Source organism: Acipenser ruthenus, chromosome 9 (assembly GCF_902713425.1).
Source record: "Acipenser ruthenus chromosome 9, fAciRut3.2 maternal haplotype, whole genome shotgun sequence".
NCBI lineage: Eukaryota > Metazoa > Chordata > Actinopteri > Acipenseriformes > Acipenseridae > Acipenser > Acipenser ruthenus.
In genome coordinates this window covers 14,185,713-14,205,820 of record NC_081197.1, presented here as the reverse complement: position 1 = coordinate 14,205,820, position 20,108 = coordinate 14,185,713, and the positions used below count along the sequence as shown (strand labels likewise).

Genomic DNA, 20,108 nt, shown 5'->3' with positions numbered 1-20,108 from the left:
GAACTCTGTCGCAGCTCTCAATTCCCTAAATTACTGGTGGCGCAAACACACACTAAACATGTCACTGCTGAATTTAAACATACCCCCCCCCCCCCCCCCCCCGTATGCAACAGCACATTCACATCACACCTTTCATGGAGTACAGTGATGCAGTAAACCTGTAATATATAGTAATGGCAAACTGTTGTAGACTTTTGTGCTTTGTTGCTCTAGAGATCATACTGAGATAAAAAAAAAAAAAAACTTGGTGCACAGAAATATAAATTTTTTAACTTTACTACTGTCAGATGTGCAAGACGTTGTTGAACAATATGCTTTAGTAAATTACATTTTACGTTACTGTAATGTTGAACCATCTGGGAACTGCTGTGTTTTATTAAAATAATTAAATAATTAAAATAACACACAGTGCATTTAAATCAACGTGGGTTTTATTTTGCAGGGAGATTCACTTCACTCACTGTCATTTTTTCCTCATAGCTCTCAGATCGGTTGACACGGGTTGAAACGTCATTAAAGAAAATAGTGGGTTATAGCAAAGATGCATCTCACCTTTATTGTAAACGTAAAGTAAACGGTTCTGTATTTGGACATTTCTGTTGTGGTGGGGAGGGGGCTATCAGTAAACTGTGTAAGTTTCAAACTAAAAATCTTATTCAGGGATATGTTTCCATATATATATATATATATATATATTGTGGATCCCTGCCTTGAAGAACTGTGTTGGAGGTTTGGCAGGGATAGGGTTAATTCCTGTCCCTGCCAGAGAAATGTGTGTGTGGCTGTGTTTGTGTAATTATTTCTTTAATTAGTGTCACCGGCCTGGGATTAGCAGGCAGGTATATAGCCGCAAAGACATGTTTGTTCAGGGCAGTCTCCAGTCTGTGTGGACAGAGAGGCTGGCATTGTGAAGAGACCGGTGTGGAGTAAACAAAAGGTAGTGTGGAAACCTTTTGTTTGTGTTGTAAAGTTAATGTTTTGTGATTAGTCAACAGCTTAGCTGTCCAGTTTATTAGTTTAAGGATGGTACAAAGTTTAGTTATGATTTCCATTACATGACAGTGGATGTTAAAACTTAATGCTGATTTAAACTCAGCTCTCGCCAAGATAAGCACCAACTAAGATGTAGCTTTACAGTAAACTAATGTGATTACATCTCCATCCATTTGCATTTCTTTCCAACTGATGTATATATCCGTCTGGCTGAAGAGTAATGCTGGCTCCAGGGATCAGCTTATTTTGCCTCCCCAGCGCATCAGCACACACAACGGCTGCGATATTGGCTCTGGGGATCAACCACAGTGCAGCCTCCCCAGCGCATCAGCATGACAACTGCCTGGATTGAGCTAAGTAGGGTACATCTCTGGGGTCTTCAAGTGGGTACTCCATGTGTGAGTTAGGTTTTTGTTTTGTTTTGATTTATCTTTTATTTGTGTAAATAATAAAATTGCATTTGAGTGCTTTGAAAAACATCAATTATTGTGTCTGGGTTTGTATAAAGGGGGCTAGAACCTTTAAAACAAGTTAAATCCTTTACTATATATATAAAATATGTGTGTGTGTGTGTGTGTGTGTGTATGTGTATATATATATATATATATATATATATATATATATATATTATTATTTGAATTTTATTAATATAACTTATTTATTTTATCTTTGTTATAGTCACTGGGTACGTTAAGTAACTGAGCTGCTCTGAGCAGCTCATTGAAAGAACCCACTTAACGGCATTCTCAGTTCCACTCCCTCTGAGCAGCTCAGAGCGCTACCTTTTTTTTTTTTTTGACACAGCATTTTTCCTTATAGCATTAAAATTGTAGTGATTCAAAATTGGTTATTTTTGTTAAAGTTCTGATGCCACCTTTTGAATTTAAACATCATTCAATTTATTTTCTACTTTCATCTGAAGAGACATCTGAGGTCTTGAAAGCTTGTGATTAATTATTGTTTAGTTAGTCCAATAAAAGGTATAACCTCTCCTTCTCTTTGTCTAAATACTTGAAGAAAGATTTTAAGAAAATGATGTAAACCATTAATGCTTCACAAGGTACTATGATTCTACAAGCCAATCAAGAGGAGTTCCACCCCTGACTTCACTGAAGGAATTAGTTCCATTGAATTAGTCCTACCTATTGACAGTTAACTAGCTAACAAAATAGTTCCATACATTTTCTTTGCCATGCCCATCCATTCATTATATTCTGTAGATATCAAATGTGCAGTTTTGAGAGAAACACATGCTTTCGGAAGCATGTATTTTAATTTTTTTTTAAATAACACCTGGTACTACACTAGATTAAATAAATCTCTAGTTTACAAGTCATGCTTTTAGATTGTCTTGCACTTCCTGGGTCATGCACCTGGAGAGTGAAATTGCCCCCACCCCTTCAGTGTCTTTTTTCTGTCAATAACCCACCAGCTGCTTCCCCTACTGACTCACTTTCAGCCAGTAACCAATAACACACTGCTAGAAACCAGAAGAAATGACCGAGGAAGTAAAGCTGTAACAGACACCCTGGAAGGCAAGGCAAGAAAACTGAGGTTTTTCTTGAACCCAGTGTAGGACCAGATGTCTCTTTTAAAATGAAAATACATGTTTGATAAAACATGTCTTTAAAAACTACACATTTGAGATGTAGCCTGTGGAAGTGCAATATAGGTAAGATGTATGGAATTAGTTTCTTAGCTACAATTACTTAAAGTGTTGAGTGAGGGATGGTAAGTTGTACTCGGTGTTGTGTTTAGCACAACATTTTTTAGCACTAGCCAATTTGACTGTCGCAGCAATGACGACACTTTTTGCTTTTGAATTGAAGGAGTTTCATTTACAGAAATTACAGATTATTTAAAATCTGAAGCAGCATTATTACAAAAATAGTGTTTTACTGACGTTGTATGTGACATTTTTGAGATACGGTTTTGCTTGATATCCAGTAGATGGCATATTAACAGTATAGCAGAAGAAAAACAGAATGTGAGGGGGTTTAAAAACTAAAAATAACTTCAAACAACTAATGTGTTTTTTTGAGATTTTCTTGACTTCCTTTTTGTTTTTCTTCCTGGTAGACCTTATGAAGTATGTAGCAGCAGCAGCAAGCACATTTGAGGATCAGGATTGTTGCTAGGTAACCATACACAGCCTGTACTGTTAGCAATCTTTTTGATTTAAAAAAAAAAAAAAAAAAATACAGTAATATGAAAGTGTTAATGTAGTTCAATTTCCTGAGCTGAATGCAATATAGCTGCATCCTCCCTTAATCCCTATTTCAATCCTCAAATCTTTGCCAGCAAAACGAATGGGTTGCTCATTGAGGTGTGCATGGCTGTCATTCAAAACACAACCCATTTAAATATGTACAACAGTCATTACAACAAATATTCACTGAAATACAAGTTCACGCAACAAAACAAGTTAGGTACGAAAAAAAAAGCTCAATGTTCTGTAATAAATGACCCTGCAAAATTCTTAGAAATGGATGAAATGGCTTTTTTTTTTTTCTGGAAAAATCTGTGAAATGTGTATATTCTTGTTTTTTTTGGAATAGATATTAGATGAATATAAAAAAAAAACTGCATGTATGTAAAAAAAACAGAAATAAATAAAAAATACTAATGTTATCCTGTGCAGACCATTGCAGTTTTGTTCAGTCATCCCTGTCTTATGTCTAGAATATTGAAGCTGGTGTTTTTAATGTTATGGGACAGCAAAATGCTATTAATTCATGGAGTAAGCCTCTTTTTGCAAGAGCACATTCTAATGTGAAAGAGCTTTATTGCAATGCGTGAGAAGCTTTTACGCTACGTTTCTCACAGAATCCATTTAGAACTAAACAGTGTAACGTGTGCACTTCCACGTATTGGCTTGTCTCAGTAGGTGCAAAGTGCAAAATGATTTAATGGTTGACTTACCCCTCTCTGTGTTAGGTACTCCTAAGTTGATTGTTGGTATAGTGGCATCTGCATGATCACTATAGTATTCAATCAGTGCAGCATGTTTCTGCCAAGTCTTCTTTACAACTGGAACTGCAACAAAAGGACATAAAACTTGACCAAAATGACCGCAACTTAACAGCACAGCATTGTCTTCCCTGTGGTATATGCATAAGTGAATGACATGAGCTTTACCCTTCATATTATCCTCCGTATACCTGACTTTGCACAGCAACTAATACTGAGGTTACAACTAAATACACAAAAATACAGAAACAACTTTTTTAAAACATCAATAAATGTGTAAGAATACCATGGGCAGCACAATTCAATGCAAGTTGGCATGGTGTTTAATATATATCATATTAGAATGAACTGTTACATATAGAATACTGTATAGGGTGCTGTGCAAGCTAGGGTGTCCACGACAGGTTAAAGTAGTGTGCAGAAAATGTATTCAGGGTGTTTTGGGCATAAAAGTCCTTCACCAGCTAAATGCCACAAAGCACAGCACAGTCTGTCTTCAGCAGGGGAGGGCTGATACTCGGAATTACCTTTAAGAAGTATTTGTTGGTGGTTTAAGATACATCGAAACACACCTATTTATGAATGTGTTGATTTCACAACAAGAAAGTAGCAATTCCCTCACAGTTGAGTATCAATCAATAGCAATTCACTTCCACAGTGAGTGTTTTAAAAGCCGATTAGAAGCAAATTTCCCTCTCATCCGGTGCGCTGACATTTTCACTGCCGTGCAGACAATGAAAATGTTGCAAAACTAGCAAATGCAACGGATATGTTAATTAAATGTGACCTTTTGTTCAGTCTGTCTCAGGGATATGTATTTCTTTATCAAGTTTAATGAGAGATTATACCTTGCCCAGTTCTACAATTCCACAATTCAATGCAGAGCTCATGCATTTCTATGGAAACTAAGAAATGTATTGTACTTATACCATTTAATTACGTCAAATACTGCACACCCCTAGTCTTCAGAAATAAGCATTGAATCATGCAATGTTCTTGTAATGGCAGAATGGTCATTTTAAAAAGTTATGTATGTTCCATAGCACAAACTATTCCATAAACACTGTCACCAACAGAGTATCAGAAGCTGAAGGCCAGAGCCGATGTCAGGGCAGAGTAGAGTATGCAAATTTCAACTGTTAAATGTCATCTTACGCAGATTACTGCAGTGTTGTTCAGTCGATCCTGTCTGATGGCTGGGAGATTGATGTTGGTATTTTTAATGTCATGCAGAAAGCTGTTCGATTCTTACAAACACAAACAAATTCCATCAGTGAGCGTAGACTTGCAGAGACATGTATTGTTCAGTGAATTTCGGTTTGATGTCTGGTGTCTTGCATATTTGGACTTCTACTAACTTTACATGTCTGGCCATGCTGAAGCACGACAAGATCCAATTTAGTTCAAAGTATATAGAATTGGATTGTGTAAATTGTTCAAATATAGGAGCCTGTATGCAGTCAATTAAATTATATAAATTGCAATAGCACAATCTTCTCCAGGCTTTAATTTACCAGTACACTGCTGTGCAAAAGTCTTTTTTTCCTTCTTGACTTGCATAAAGAAGGAAAAACATTGAGTGAAATAGCTTGCATTACTTGATTTTCAAGGTGTCGTATCCAAAGCATAATCAACAAGTACAGAGAAACTTCATCTGTAATTGACTGGAATACCCAAAAAGCTGTCTAACAAGGATGAGCAATACTTGAAGATAATATCCTTAAGGAATAGAAAGAAAACAAGCATTGATTTCCATTACATGAGAGTAGATGTTAAAACTTCATGCTGATATGAACTCGGCTCTTGCCAAGATAAGCTCCAACTAAACTAATGTAATCCATCTGCATCTCCATCCATTTGTGTTTCTTTCCATCTGATGTAGATATCCTTCTGGCTGAAGTGTAATGCTGGCTCCAGGGATCAGCTTATTTTGCCTCCCCAGCGCATCAGCACACACAAGGGCTGCGATGCTGGCTCCGGGGATCAACCACAGTGCATCTCTCCAGCGCATCAGCATGACAACCGTCTGGATTGAGCTAAGTAGGGTACATCTCTGGGGTCTTTAAGTGGGCACCTTCCATCCTCTGTGTTTCGTGTACTAGCCCACGACACCTCAAAAGTGCTCGACAGTGATTCTGGCATCCCAGCATCACCCCCCCTCTGTCCCCCACTCAACACAGCCCAGCTTACTTACCCGTACATCAGCGGTTCTTTCTTTCTATTGTGCTTGAGATCCCCAACCAGAATCTTTCTGTCTCAAAAACAGCCAGTTGCTGCTCCTCTCTGCTGCTTCAGATAAGTTCTTCACTGTGCGACGCAACTCTTGGCCACTGAATCCGACGTCTCGGAGAAACTGGGTTGTAGTGTGTGCCACAAATCCTCGACAACCCACCTCCACTGGGTAAACCTGGACTTTCCATCCTCGTTGTTCCGCTTCAGCGGCTAGTTGAGCGTTTCTTCCTCATACGCCTCATCTACAGCATCCTCCCATGGCACTGTTAACTCTATCAGGCGAGTAAGGCATGCTGATCTAGACCACAAAACAATATTTGGTCGAAGGTTAGTGGTGGCAATCTCGGGGGGAAAAATAAGCCGTTGACCAACATCTGCCAGCATTTTCCAGTCTCTAGCAGCTTCCATTTGACCTGGGCGAGGCTTGGTTTCAACACCTTTTCTTGGTGGTTGCTCTCCTGGGCGAAGAAATGTTGTCTTTTGTGTGTAATGTTTTGATGGAACTGGTGGCAGCTTATTGGTCATGTTATGCATGTCTTCCAATGCTAAAGCCAAACATCGCAGCACCTGGTCATGGCGCCAAGTAAAACAACCTTGACTAAGAGCCACCTTACATCCTGTCAAAATGTGCCTTAATGTTGCAGGTGATAAACACAAAGGACTTGAGGGATCCTCTCCTACCCAGAGGTTTAGGTTCTGTGTTGAAGGGAGAACATCATATGTTGACCTGATGAGGAAACTGATCCTGCTCTGTTCCATTGTCCATAGGTCTTGCCAGACGATGTTGCGTTGTTCCACACTCTCCCATCTCATCCATTCTCCCTGCTTGGCCTGGGAAACGGCCTTTACACACCTCATCCTCTCCTCCTGCTTTTGCACCTTGTTGACTACCAGCTTCCTCCGTTGAGCTGGGGTTGCCTTGTGCCATGTAGGAGGAGCTGAACTGAGACCAAGACCCCCTCTTCCATGCTGAACTTGCCCCATGATATCACCGATTCGAAGGGCAGCCTTTGCATCTTCCATGGCTTTCTTTGCCGCCCACTTTCTTCCACTTTTCAACACAGGTGCTGCCTCCCATATATATATATATATATATATATATATATATATATATATATATATATATATATATATATATATATATATATATATATATTGTAATATAGCGGGTTGTGAGAGACGGCAGGGAGGGGGTTAAAACCTCCCTGCAAAGAAAGAAAAACATGTGAGAATGCACCGTATTGATTGCTTTATTGTTTCATTTAATTTGCTTATTGTTTAGTTTAATTGTTTTATTGTTAATTATCATCCGCACCTGGGCGTTATTAAAAATTAGGTCCAGGTGCGTGAGTTTAAAAGGAGTGCAAGCAGTCTGCTCATGGCTGCTGAGTAGAAGGAGGCAGAAGAGGTGCTCTGTCTCCGAGTAGCCAGAGAGAAAAGTAAGTGCGGTGTCAAACCAGTGTGTTAAGTTTGTGGTGTCAGGTAAACGGCTTAGCCGTCCTGCAAGTTAGTGAGGGAAATACCTGTTCAGTAAGTGCTCCAAGAGGAGCTAGGTGTTTATTTTGTGTATTTGTTTTATTTTTGTCTTTATTAAAAAATTAGCGCAACCGCGCAAGAAAATCCATTTCTGTGTGCTGGGTCGTATTTTTAAAGGGGCACGAACCCGTGTGAGTGGCAATCGTGTTACAATATATATATATATATATATATATATATATATATATATATATATATATATATATATATATATATATATATATATATATATATAATATAGGACCAAGTTATGCACCACTGGTTTAAAACGTTTAAATGCTGACACCTGCATAGCATTTAAACATTCATAAAAAATATACCAAAAGCACATCCCTAGTATATAGAATTACATTGTGTAAATTGTTCAAATGTAGGAGGGTGTATGCAGTTAATTAAATTATATAAATTGCAATAGCACAATCTTCTCCAGTGTTATATGGTTTAAAAGAGATATCTTTAACTATGATAAAGATTAATTCAAGAGTACAAAGTGTTCACAGGTGTAAATAACATATCTAATGCTGGTAAAAACATGGTACTTCAGTGTGAAAGTAGACAGTAGAAAACAAGGCAAAGCGAAAGCAAAGCAAAGTAGCTTTCATTATGGCACTACCTAAATGCCTCTTGTAGGCATACAGGAGTAAGCTCTTGTTATATTAAAACATATAACAATAATGGTGTGTGGTCCAGTGGTTAAAGAAAAGGGCTTGTAACCAGGAGGTCCCTGGTTCAAATCCCACCTCAACCACTGACTCATTGTGTGACCCTGAGCAAGTCACTTAACCTCCTTGTGCTCCGTCTTTCGAGTGAGACGTTGTTGTAAGTGACTCTGCAGCGGATGCATAGTTCACACACCCTAGTCTCTGTAAGTCGCCTTGGATAAAGGTGACTGCTAAATAAATAAAATAAAATTCATTTTTTCTTTGTCTGTGTGTGTTTTTTGGCACTTTTTAAAAATAGTTTTTCTATGAAGCATGTGAACTCATTGTGTTAGTGCGTTAAGTATAATTGTGATATTGCTAATGTGTGATACTGGCTGAGTTTTTCTTTTAATATTTACAGTGGTTCACGACCAACATGAGACTACAGAACATGGTATTAACACTGCTAACAACTTGTCAATTCAGTGGATGTAAATGGTAGATGAAGTTATAAATGGTTGCTTATTTATTTTAACAGAAAAACAATACAATTTAAATGAATAAAAACGGGCCTGCCAAACTGTTTAACATATCTGAAAGAAATATTTGCATATGCCGTTTGATTTTTAGAACCTTGGAATATAAAAGGTACCTTTTTTACTTATCTAAACCTTTTATTTGTATCAGTTGAAAATATCTCAAAAGTCCTTCAAACATAACAGATTACATTCAGTTAAAAAAAAATGACAAAGTCAACCTACTGTGGAACTTCCAATATCTTTGAGAACTTTTTGACCATGTTACTATTGTGAATGATGAGTTGTTCTCCACAGTATCTGCCTGATCAAGCTCCATACAACAAAATGAGTCGCCTTAACCTTTGGATGGCAATTGAAATGCTACGGTGGTGGGGACAACAAGAACCTTTGACGTGATTGTCAACCTGAAAGAAAATCAATGCTGTCCTATACCATTACGTTTAATGAGCTGATCAGTCACCTTTCTGTTAGCCTCATTTTCTTTGACCTGCAGTAAGTCACACTCCGTATATTTATATTCCAGTGTAATTTGACACCTTGTTAGGGATGTTATTAGTATCACATTAAGTTTCATATCACAATTACATTCTCTTTTATATATGCTTCTGTGATGATCACAGGCATAATGAAATTATTACTATAGTATTATATAGTAAAGGCCAAAACAATATAGCTTACTAAAGTATACCATTTGAAACAGTTGAGCGATAGGGCCCGCCCATGAAGGCTCTACCGTGTGGTAGGACCACAACTGAAGTTATGCATCCCGACACTTTAAAACCTCGACTTACCTTGAACTAATTCGTCGGGTACCCTTCAGCTGAGAAAGGTTTTAGAAAATAGTCTTGGAAATGTTCATAAAAATCACACATAAAAATAAAATAAATAACTTTATTTAACAAAAAATGTTCTATTTGGCAGAGCTGCTTATAGGTTTAGACAGTGTGAGATATGTGAATGGAGCATTATTACATTCACAGTTAATGCAGTGATGTTCCAGCGGGCATCTACCATCTGGTAGAGCTTACATTACCCATATCTTTGTCTGGCAACTGAACTGAAGAGCAGCTCCTGAACTCAGGTGAAAGCATCTTACAATGACTTTACAATACAAAAATAAATACTACAAAACACACAATATTTTATTAATTGCAATAAGAACCACTCAGATCAATATTAAAATCATAAAAATACATACTTTGAAGGTACAGAGAGTATTCTTTGAACCAACTCCTTACCAAGAAGAACTAAATAACAAAAAAGTGTCTCACCTAGTGCAAGCACTGCCATGGCATTTGCTGCCTGTTCTACCCCACTTGGACTGCATGTATCCCTGAACAGCTATGGGTGGTAGAAATAATACCCAAGCCAATCATTTTGCAATGGTAGTAAATGGATAACATGTGTTGTACCATTGTAGTTGTGAGACAGCTGGCTTGTTAAAATAATTCAAACATATTCCAAAAGTAGACATTACAGCGACACCAAGATACTTAGAAAGTGAGCAGCTGGAGTGGAGTAAATCTGCTAACAACCCCCCCCCCCCCCCCCAGGCACCACATGCTTTTAATGTTTGAATTAACCTTAATATCGAAGTGCAAAATTATTAACTACTTACTTCTTTCCTTGTGGAATTTTCTGCAAGTTTTCACTGCAATGAAGATGTCCTTTTTGTCAACAGGATCCCCCTACAACATTAAGGGTAAACCATTGATTCAAAATTGAAACTTATTAGGGGTCTTACAAAATGATCTACAAGTAAGAACATATAAAGCAACCCAAGAAATTATCTGAATTATACAGAAGTGAACTACAGAGCCAGAGGAATAGAAGGTACTGTATGTACTGTAGTCTTGCCTAGTCGGAAAATAGCAGTATCTAACATCTGTGTGTGAATCAATTATGTCTGGATTATGTGTGTGATTTGGGAGTACAGTAAATGGCGTTGCAATGTCTGATGATGAAAACAAAGTATATTCAGGGACTCTAAGTAGCAGTGGATCGAAAGACTACTGTTGTTGAAATAATCATAAAGGGCCCAAAATTATTAAAAACCAAACATCCCCAGTTCATTTTAAAAAGTAGCAGGGTTCCAAAAAATATAGCGTTACACGTCCTCACGTGTTGTTACAACTGTTTAAATAACGTACCTGTCATTTCCATTTTCATTGTTAACATCCTGACAATCTTTTCAAAATGTTCTCTCCAGTGCACTGATAGTGTAAGGATTATTGCCCACATTGTCAAACAGGTAACACCACAATAATTATCCATGATGTGGTACAGAACAGAAAAGCAGAGCACTTTGATTTATTTTTATATCAGTGATTTAGAGTACAGACCTTAAACCCCAGTGGTCGCCAATTGCAATGGCCAATTATTTTTAAGCTCAGCTCAACGCTACCACCCCCGCACTGACTCAGGAGGCGAAGACGAATACACGCTATCCTCCAAAGCGTGTGCCATCAGCCGACCACTTCTTTTTCACACTGCAAGCTCACCATACTGCCACCTCAGAGCTACAGTGTCGGAGGACAACGCAGCTCTTTATTTTGCTCTTACTTGAATTGATCTTCTAGTACTTTCATAACTGCATTATGATATTGCAATACTTTGTACTGTGATATTTTGTAACAATTGTAAGTTGCCCTGGATAAGGGTGTCTGCTAATAAATAAATAAATAAATAAATAAATAAATAAATAAATAATTATTATTATTATTATTATTATAATTAACAATTCACTCTGCTGAGGCGGTGGACACAGAAACCTCACAGGAGATTCTTAATTAATACTACAGCAGCACACAGAACCATATAGATTGACTGAAAGAGTCATTTTTAAAAATGACATTTGAAACTATAAAATTAATGTTTTAAATTTAGTTTAATTCTTGTCATGGGTTTCCAAATAAATAATTATTAAATAAAATAAAACACAACTGTCAGTATTGCTTTTTTATTGTGCCATTGTGTTGACCATTGCTTGTTCCAAAATTCAAAACTATTGATTGGCCTCTATCGATAAAAGAAAATAGTATTGTTCATTCTAAAAATCTAACTTCAACATTTTGTTAATGTGGAACCCTCTTCTGGATGTAGAAATATCTTAAGATGTGATATATAGAACAACTACTCTCACTGTACAAGGTCCATGTCAGAATACCTACACAGAAAGAGAGGTATGTTTTCAATGTAGTCGCACAGTCTTTTGCAGCAGGAGAACCTTCTTCTTTGGTGCACAGTTCTTGCACTGGAGTTAGGGAAGGACCGTTTCCATTCTCCCAGATATAAAGTGCAATCTGAAACAAGGAGGACACATTTACACACAGTGTACATCAGCATGTGTGTTCCAGGGATACAACACTACCAATAACTGTACAGGTATGTTTCTTATGCTTTAATTTTAGGATATTTAAAGCTAAGTTAAGTCAGAAACTAAATGGTCAGTCATTGTTGTTTTCCAAGTCACTATATGAGACATTTCACCATGGTTTTATAACAGTAAATTCAAGGTTCTGCCTGTATGGCCAGTTTGTCAAGGATTTTCATACACAAAAAAATATATTCTTGGGTGAATGAAGTGCAGCAAGTAAAGGATACATTGAGGGTGGGATGAATAAGCAGGATTGGACAAAAAGCAGAAATACAATGCCCTGAGATTGAATGAATGCAGAAGTGCGTGCTCTGTGCTGGCTATCGGCTACTCTGAGTAAAAGACAAGACTGTCTGCCTGTTCCTGTTACAAGAAAAGGCAGCAGAGACGGCTGAAGAAGGCAGCCGCACCGTTTAAGTTTGTTTACATACCCCTACTGGTGAAGTACAGTCCCTGGGGCGTTATTTAGTGTAGCTCAGAGGGAATCTTGGCACTTTAATAAAGTATTGAGGGAACAGGAGAACATCCTTGGATCTCGTGACTTGCAGGTTAGCGGAGGTGGCGAGACCCTGCGTATAGCAGCACTTTTTTTCTGTTTTGATTTCTCCTTATTTCGGCACATACAGTACCTCAGGAGGATACTATTGCTGGTAGCAACCCTAAGGGTATCCACGATTACCATTGCTGGTATCCTGTTAACAGAACTTGTGTGTAGAAGAAATCCAGTGCACCTGCGTGGCGTCTCAAAGACACTTTCTGGCTCCCATGTTGTCAGTGAACCACCCACACACCCTCTAACAATGAGCCAAAGAAAAAGAGACAGTTAAAGCGAATGAAAGATGACTTAGAGAAAAGAGAATGGGAGCAGCAGGTGTGAATACATTCAGGTCACTGTGGAGATAGGTGAAGAAACAGAACACAATACAAAAATAAACCAATGTACTGGTACTGCTTGTACCCAAGGGCATGACCTGACCTATATATATAATAGACTTGTTGTGAACAAATGAATGATGGTGCTTGATGAGGGAGGTTAAAGCAAAACATTGTATAGAATTATCATAATTATCATAACCCTTGTTCCCTGAAATAGAAATGTAACCATTACCTCCTAGAGACCCGAAACCTGAATAATATATCCAAGCTGCTCAGTGAACCTGTGGCGCAGTCATGCCCCGCCCTCGAGGGTACAAGAGGACTGCGCTCACAGATCTCACCGTCACTTTTCCTTCAAGCATGCTGCAATCATGGTTACATTTCTATTTCAGGGAACCAGGGTTATGATAACCTAACGTTCCCTTTCAAGTACAAAATGTAACCATTACCGTATGGGTGAGTGTACCAAAGCCGTCGCAAGAGTAAGATTGTAGAACGACAGGAATGCTACAAGGATAAGCCGAGAGGCTGCCTTGTGCTTTACCATACGGAACCCCAGTAACAGGTAGTCAGGGTGAAAAATGGAGGGAGAAACTCACCTCTATGCCTGTGTTGTAAGGGTCGACTGGAAAGCCATCCTTAACACTCTAGTTCCAAAGCCAGGGTTTTGAAGACCACGACATTCAGCCTGTTGAACCTAGTGAAGGAATAGGAGTAGCCCACACCACTGCATTGCGTATGTCCTTGACAGATGCACCCTGGAACAAGCACACAAAGTTGCCATGCCCCTGGTGCCATCCCCCGTTTCCAGAGCCAGCTCATTCTCCACCCTTGCCCCTCAGCGGTGGAACGACCTAACCATGGATATCGGGACTGCTCAGTCCCTGACCACCTTCCGGCGCCTCCTCAGGACACACCTGTTCAGACAGCATCTGTAAACCTCACCTTTGGTGGGAAACAGCTGTCCAGAGCTTTTCCAGTTGCTCCGAGTCTGCTTGGAACAGCGACTCTTCTTCTTCCTATAGGAGAAGCAGAAGAGGATGAGGACGACCGTGAGGACAGCCATCTGCCTGGGCTACTTTCCTGGCTGCGTCGTCCACTCTCCCTTGGCACAGAACCATGGGGTGAGGGTGCAGCCACCACTCTAACAGAGGGTGATGGGGAAGATCGCTGCGTAGAGATGCGGGACAGCCGCTTCTCAAGCATGTGCCTGGAGAAAGGTGCACAAAACTTGCAGAAGCTGAGATTAGCTAGTGCCTCCTTGGCGTGCTCTGGCCCCAGGCAGGAAGAGCATCTGCTGTGCTTGTCTTCAATAGGCAGACTGGCCTTGCATGTCTCACAGCGATGAAACCCAGGCATGATGCAAGAAGCATGCAATGCAGTGTACAGTATACAGCTGTACAGTTGCTGCCTCAATGTGCCTATAGATATCAACCGGGCTGGTCAAGACCCGAGCGGGACTGGTTTGGTATCGGACCGGTGACTTGAGCACCGGTTGGTAGTGAAGTGGAACTGGATCAGTACCTGGAAGGTATCGGGTTGGTTCTGTACAGTTTTGGTGTATTTCACAACGGGTCGGTACAGGTTCAGTACTGGTGCGGTACTGGTTTGGAACTTGGTTGGCATCAGGCTGATTCAGTACTGGTTCGGTGGTTTTTGCACTGTGTAGGACCGTGTCAGTACCGTTTCGGTGACTGTAGCACCAGACTGGTACCGTGTCGGAACCAGGATGGTACCGTGTCGGTACCAGGTCGTTTTGGTCACTTTAGCACCTGGTTGGTTCGGTACGATACAGTACCGGGTTGGAACCAGGTTGGTAACTTTAGCACCAGGTCGGTATGGGTACAATCCGGGTTGGCACCGGGATGGTGCTGGGACCGGTGAAGTCCCGGTTTGGTACCAAGTTGGGAGCAGAGCGGGTCGGTGACCTAGGTACCAGTACGGTATGTGTCTACTGCTTCACAGTCACCGCAGGTGGCAATGTACAGGGATGTCCACCTGTACAAGCCACTGGCAAAACCACTCAGTAGGTACCAAACACGAGACTGAGGGAAGCCTTCTTGTTAGAATTCTTGAAAGGAACAATGGTGCTGAGATCTGTGAGCGCAGTCCTCTTGTACCCTCATGGGCGGGGCATGACTGTGCCACAGGCTCGCTGAGCAGCTTCGGTATATCTTATTCAGGTTTTGGGTCTTTAGGAGGTAAATACCCATGCGGTAACGGTTAAATTTCATTCTTGAAAGGGAACTAACCCTTTATGTTATCGCTGTAGTTAGTAATTCTTAATATACGTACAGTACTTGTAGTGTAATTGTAGTGCACTTCTGGTATTTTTTCTTTTTTTTCTTTTTAAAGGGAAGGAAGCTGTGAATTTGATAAAAAACACGTCTGTGATTTGAAGCTTACAGTCCTTTTCTCTATATGGCCCAGGGAATTAATTTGTGAAAAGCGACAAAGGTTTCTAAAGGCTGAAAAAAAACAGTGCTCCAACTAATAAAATACATCTAAATATATTCCATGCAATAAACATTTATTTTGAGGTACAAAAGGTACAAATTAGAGATGTGCAAAAAGTTTTTATTTTCCTTTAAATTGAAATTTGTACTGCCGATCAAAAAGGGACTTTTCAAAAAACACAATGGGGTATGTTTCTTAATCAGTTTGCATGGAGAGGCTTATCTCTTTATTTCTCATCATTCTCTCTTAGTGTCTTAGCCCAATTAATTGTGCTTGTATCTTTCTACCCATCTGCCTGAAAAAATATATATTTCTATCGGTATTGAAATGTAAATATTCCTTTTATATGTGTATTCAATCATTTATTACCAAAAGAACAAAGGATTTATTTTAACTGTTGCTAGCTTTTATCATATTCAGTGGCGACGTTTACTTTTGATGTGCTGAATTGTTCACTTCTTAGAGACTGGGCCTGAGACTGAGGCTTAGAGTTACCAGTGCCAGGGGATAAAGTAAGCATCTGCAAATTATAATTGAGAAAGAAAAAAGGAAGATGCTTCTGAAAACTGAACAGGGCATTAAAATAAAACAAGCCAAGCAGACTGGCAGGCTGTATTGAACAAACAAATATTGTCATCTGTGTACAATCTCTGTATCATGAAAATGTTTGGCAGCCTATTATTATTATTATTATTTATTTCTTAGCAGACGCCTTTATCCAGGGCGACTTACAATTGTTACAAGATATCACATTATTTTTACATATAATTATCCATTTATACAGTTGGGTTTTAACTGGAGCAATTTAGGTAAAGTACCTTGCTCAAGGGTACAGCAGCAGTGTCCCATACCAGGGATTGAACCCACAACCCTCCGGTCAAGAGTCCAGAGCCCTAACCAGAGTCCAGAGCCCTAGCCCTAGTCACGTCAAAATAGTCCTGAATTTCCCCCATCAGTCCTTAACTTTTATAAGGACTCTTTCATTGCAAAATAATATTCATATACTTCCTAAAAACAGACATACAGAAGAGGAAGTTTTCAAGAAATATATCTAAACAATTAACTTGTCAAAATAAAACTATACATAGCATTTATTTTGCAACATCCATTAGTTTCCTGTAACAGTCCTATTAAGATCATGGTTTGCATTGGGTGCCGGCTATTCTTTTACTTTTTCCAAGCCAATTTTACTTTTCAAGCCAAAGGAGGCTGAATGACTGAGCAAGCTGCAGGAATGCATTTTGTTTAAAACAAGCACAATGTTAACCCAGGTTTTCCTGGACGTTTAAACCTGTGTTTTCGCTACAGTTACGATTTCAATAGTAACTTCAATTTAACCTTTTTCCATTTATAGTACTGTTTGAAAGACTTTAGAACCATAACAATATGAGTGGTGCATTACTGTGCTGTATCCTTGCATTATTCTCCAGATTGAGGGTGTGGATAGCAGGTGTACACATTTATTAAAACCATTAAAAACACATTTTCAGAGTTACGAACAACCTCCATTCCCAAGGGGTTCGTAACTCTGAGGTTCTACTGTACTATAGTTTTAACTAACCTTTTAACCCCCTGTTATATATGCTCATATTAAAATGATGAAAATCTCAGTTTAATATCTACAAGGTCAGATTTCAGCACAACCTGTCAATATGCAGCTTTTAATTAAAACTATCTACAGCTAGGTTGTAAAGTGGCAATGCAATTTTCTGTGTAGCAGGATTCTGAACTCAGTTTAATTACCTCAAGTGTTCTAATAGGTCCCTTCTAATTAGAAATGTGACCAAAACACTAAGGGTAAAATTCATATTAATATTTGCATGAATTTTTGTCTTGCCTTTTAAAAACACAATCCGCTTGTCATTTATACTCATTTACAAAGTAATTTCCCCTGATTTTAATGTCTAACCTAATTTGGATCTTTTTTTTCTATTATTACTGGTAATGCAATGAATATCTAATTAGAGTTAACTGCAGGCAGAAAAAACTTTTCAACTGACTGTCATCACATGCTCAATATATGATGTGCTGGAGTACTACACACTACAGCTATGGCCAAAAGTTTTGCATCCCCCTAGAATTTTAGGATTGAGACATAATTTGAAGAAGAAAAAAAATGATATGAACATAATTTAGATCTTTTACTTAACATCATGAAACCAAAGAAACTACAAAATTACATCGCAAAAGTCTACCGGAAGCCATAATAGTAGTACTTAATATTTGCAGTGCATTCCATTGTGTTTTAAGACTTCCGTAATCCTCTCAGGCATGGACTCGGTGAGGTGCTGAAGGGTTGACTTATCCTTTAGATTCCTCCATGCAGCCTTTACACTTGATTCCAGTTTGTTTCGGTTGCATGGTTGACTTTTCCTGATTTCCTGTCCTATCATACCCCAAACAAACAATCTCACTATGATTGATATCCATCTGAATTGAAGTGGCGTGGTACTGCTGTCTTCTAACCAGTTCTTCACTTGGCTTGATGGCAAGGGGCTCCGTCACTTTGGAAGTAGAAATTGCCTTTTAGAAATGGTTCTGAGCCGTAGAGGGTGACAGTGGTCTTGGATGGTTTTCAGGTGCCAGTCCTTGTTCATCGCTGTCCCCTTGGGTTGAACGTGTAGGGATCCTGTGCCTTTGGCAGGAAAGCATCCCCAGATATGGACAGTTTCCAGATGCTTCGTCATTGGGACGGTACACTCTGGCTTGTATCTTTCTCCTTTGCGCCTTCTGACTCTTAATCCACCTCGGTTTCCAAAACAGCTGAAGGGGAACTCGTCAGAGAAAAGTACTTTGGCCCAATCAGCTTTGTGTGACAAAAGTTCAGGCGACCGCAAATGTTTTTCTTGCTCAGGAGTTTCTTAGCAGGCCTCCCTGACACCAGATCATTCTCCAAGAGACACCTTCTCACGGTGCACACGGACGCCACAGTAAGTGGACACTACTGGCCATCCTATCTCAAACTTGAATGGCATAGGTGTTGATCCTGGCATACAGTGCTGATTTGTGGGCATCCAGATCTGGGGGCACCTTTACAGCTTCCTGTCTTCTTATATTTCTGGATGACCCCAGATACTGCACTTTGGCTGGCAAAATCTTTGTTGGCTATCTGATGACTGCTAAAACCTTCCTTATGAAATGCAGCGATAGCTGAGTGTTTTTCTGAAGAGGTATGGCTCTTCCCCATGGCTTGCTCTGAAGTTAAAATCATGCTTATATAGCTTAAATCTAATCTTGGGTTTTCGTGTTAGATTTTGAAAATATCAAATTTTTCAATTTTTGTCAGTTTTCCGTTAAGTATATGGAATAGAAAGACCAGTAATAGAAATGACAGAAGAAAATAGTGTAGAGTGGTTTTCAGTTCAAAGGAATAATCCAACACCAGCACATTGTCTGAATATTGGTTTACTTACCTCATGTTTCAAGTCAATGGTAAAATCTGATTTAAGTGGTTCATCTTTCACTTTCTTTGCAAGCCTGCAAAATTAAGACTTCAATTATAGACAATGCTTGAAATAATAATGTAAAAACACTCCATACAGCTACAGTTCAATATGTGCTCAATAACATAAACGATCTAAGATGTTATTATAGTGTGGGCTAAGTAAAAAAAAAAAAAAAAAAGAAAATGCCTACAAAAATTATGCAAAGGCTACTGGGCCTTCATGAGATGGGCATATCAATATGTGTGGGCTGCCAACAGAGACGATTATATTAATTATTTCTTTTTTTTGTTATACAGTAGGAGTGTTTGTCTATACTTACAACACTATTGTATAACAAGTAGATCCGTTTTAACTGTTCACATATATGATTGACTCAGTTGACAGTCAAAAAGAAGCAGGAGTGGGTCTACCAAACTCATTCAGTTATGGCTGGTTTCACAGACCCCGATTAGCACTAATCTTATTAATTTAGGTAGGGTAGTCTAAGACTACAGCTAATTGGGGTATGTGAAACACATAATCCATTCTCGAGCTTCTGAATATAGGCAATTGGCTTGGTCGAGGGATCAGACAACACTCACTGACATTCAGTTCTGAGCTGTTGTGAGAAATTGCTGTGGTGAAGGAGCGTAATTAGACATTCTAAATAACTTGGAAGGAAACATGGGGCAAAATATCTGGGAACTCTAATGAAGGTTTAAAGAAAAAGACAAAAAATATATATTTTAAGGCTCAAAATATATGCATGACTTCTTGCCAATTAGTTCTTGCTAATTAGACAATTTCTTTATCATCGCTTGATCTGATGCCTTCCAGTTTGTGTCAGGCATCAAATCAAGCAATGATAAGAAAATGTTATTCTTTACCTCACATTCTGGAGATGAGAATGAACTAATAAGGATCCTGAACAATCTCAAGCTAATCTCAATGGCGACCTCACACAATTATTATGAGATATAAAGAGTGGATATCAGTTTATTCTTTGTCGATTTTAAGGTAAAAACCAGGGTCCTTATTTGACCACTACGGTAATAAAAAAAAA

The 20,108-nt window shown here is 39.0% G+C and overlaps 1 protein-coding gene across 3 annotated transcripts in view; it reads right to left on the bottom strand.

Moving 5' to 3' along the window:
• Window positions 1–20,108, bottom strand: part of LOC117972870 (beta-1,3-glucosyltransferase-like) — a 63,252-nt gene that overhangs the window by 8,420 nt on the left and 34,724 nt on the right. For all 3 annotated transcript variants that reach the window (XR_009329545.1, XM_059030460.1, XM_059030461.1), the window contains exons 8-11: window positions 19,034–19,097; window positions 12,082–12,213; window positions 10,530–10,599; window positions 3,916–4,029 (exon numbers count right to left, since the gene is read on the bottom strand). Coding sequence is in view for 2 of the 3 variants with exons in the window: in XM_059030460.1 (XP_058886443.1) it covers window positions 3,916–4,029; window positions 10,530–10,599; window positions 12,082–12,213; window positions 19,034–19,097 (380 nt within the window). In the remaining variant the exon portion in view is untranslated. The remainder of the gene's footprint in view (window positions 1–3,915; window positions 4,030–10,529; window positions 10,600–12,081; window positions 12,214–19,033; window positions 19,098–20,108) is intronic.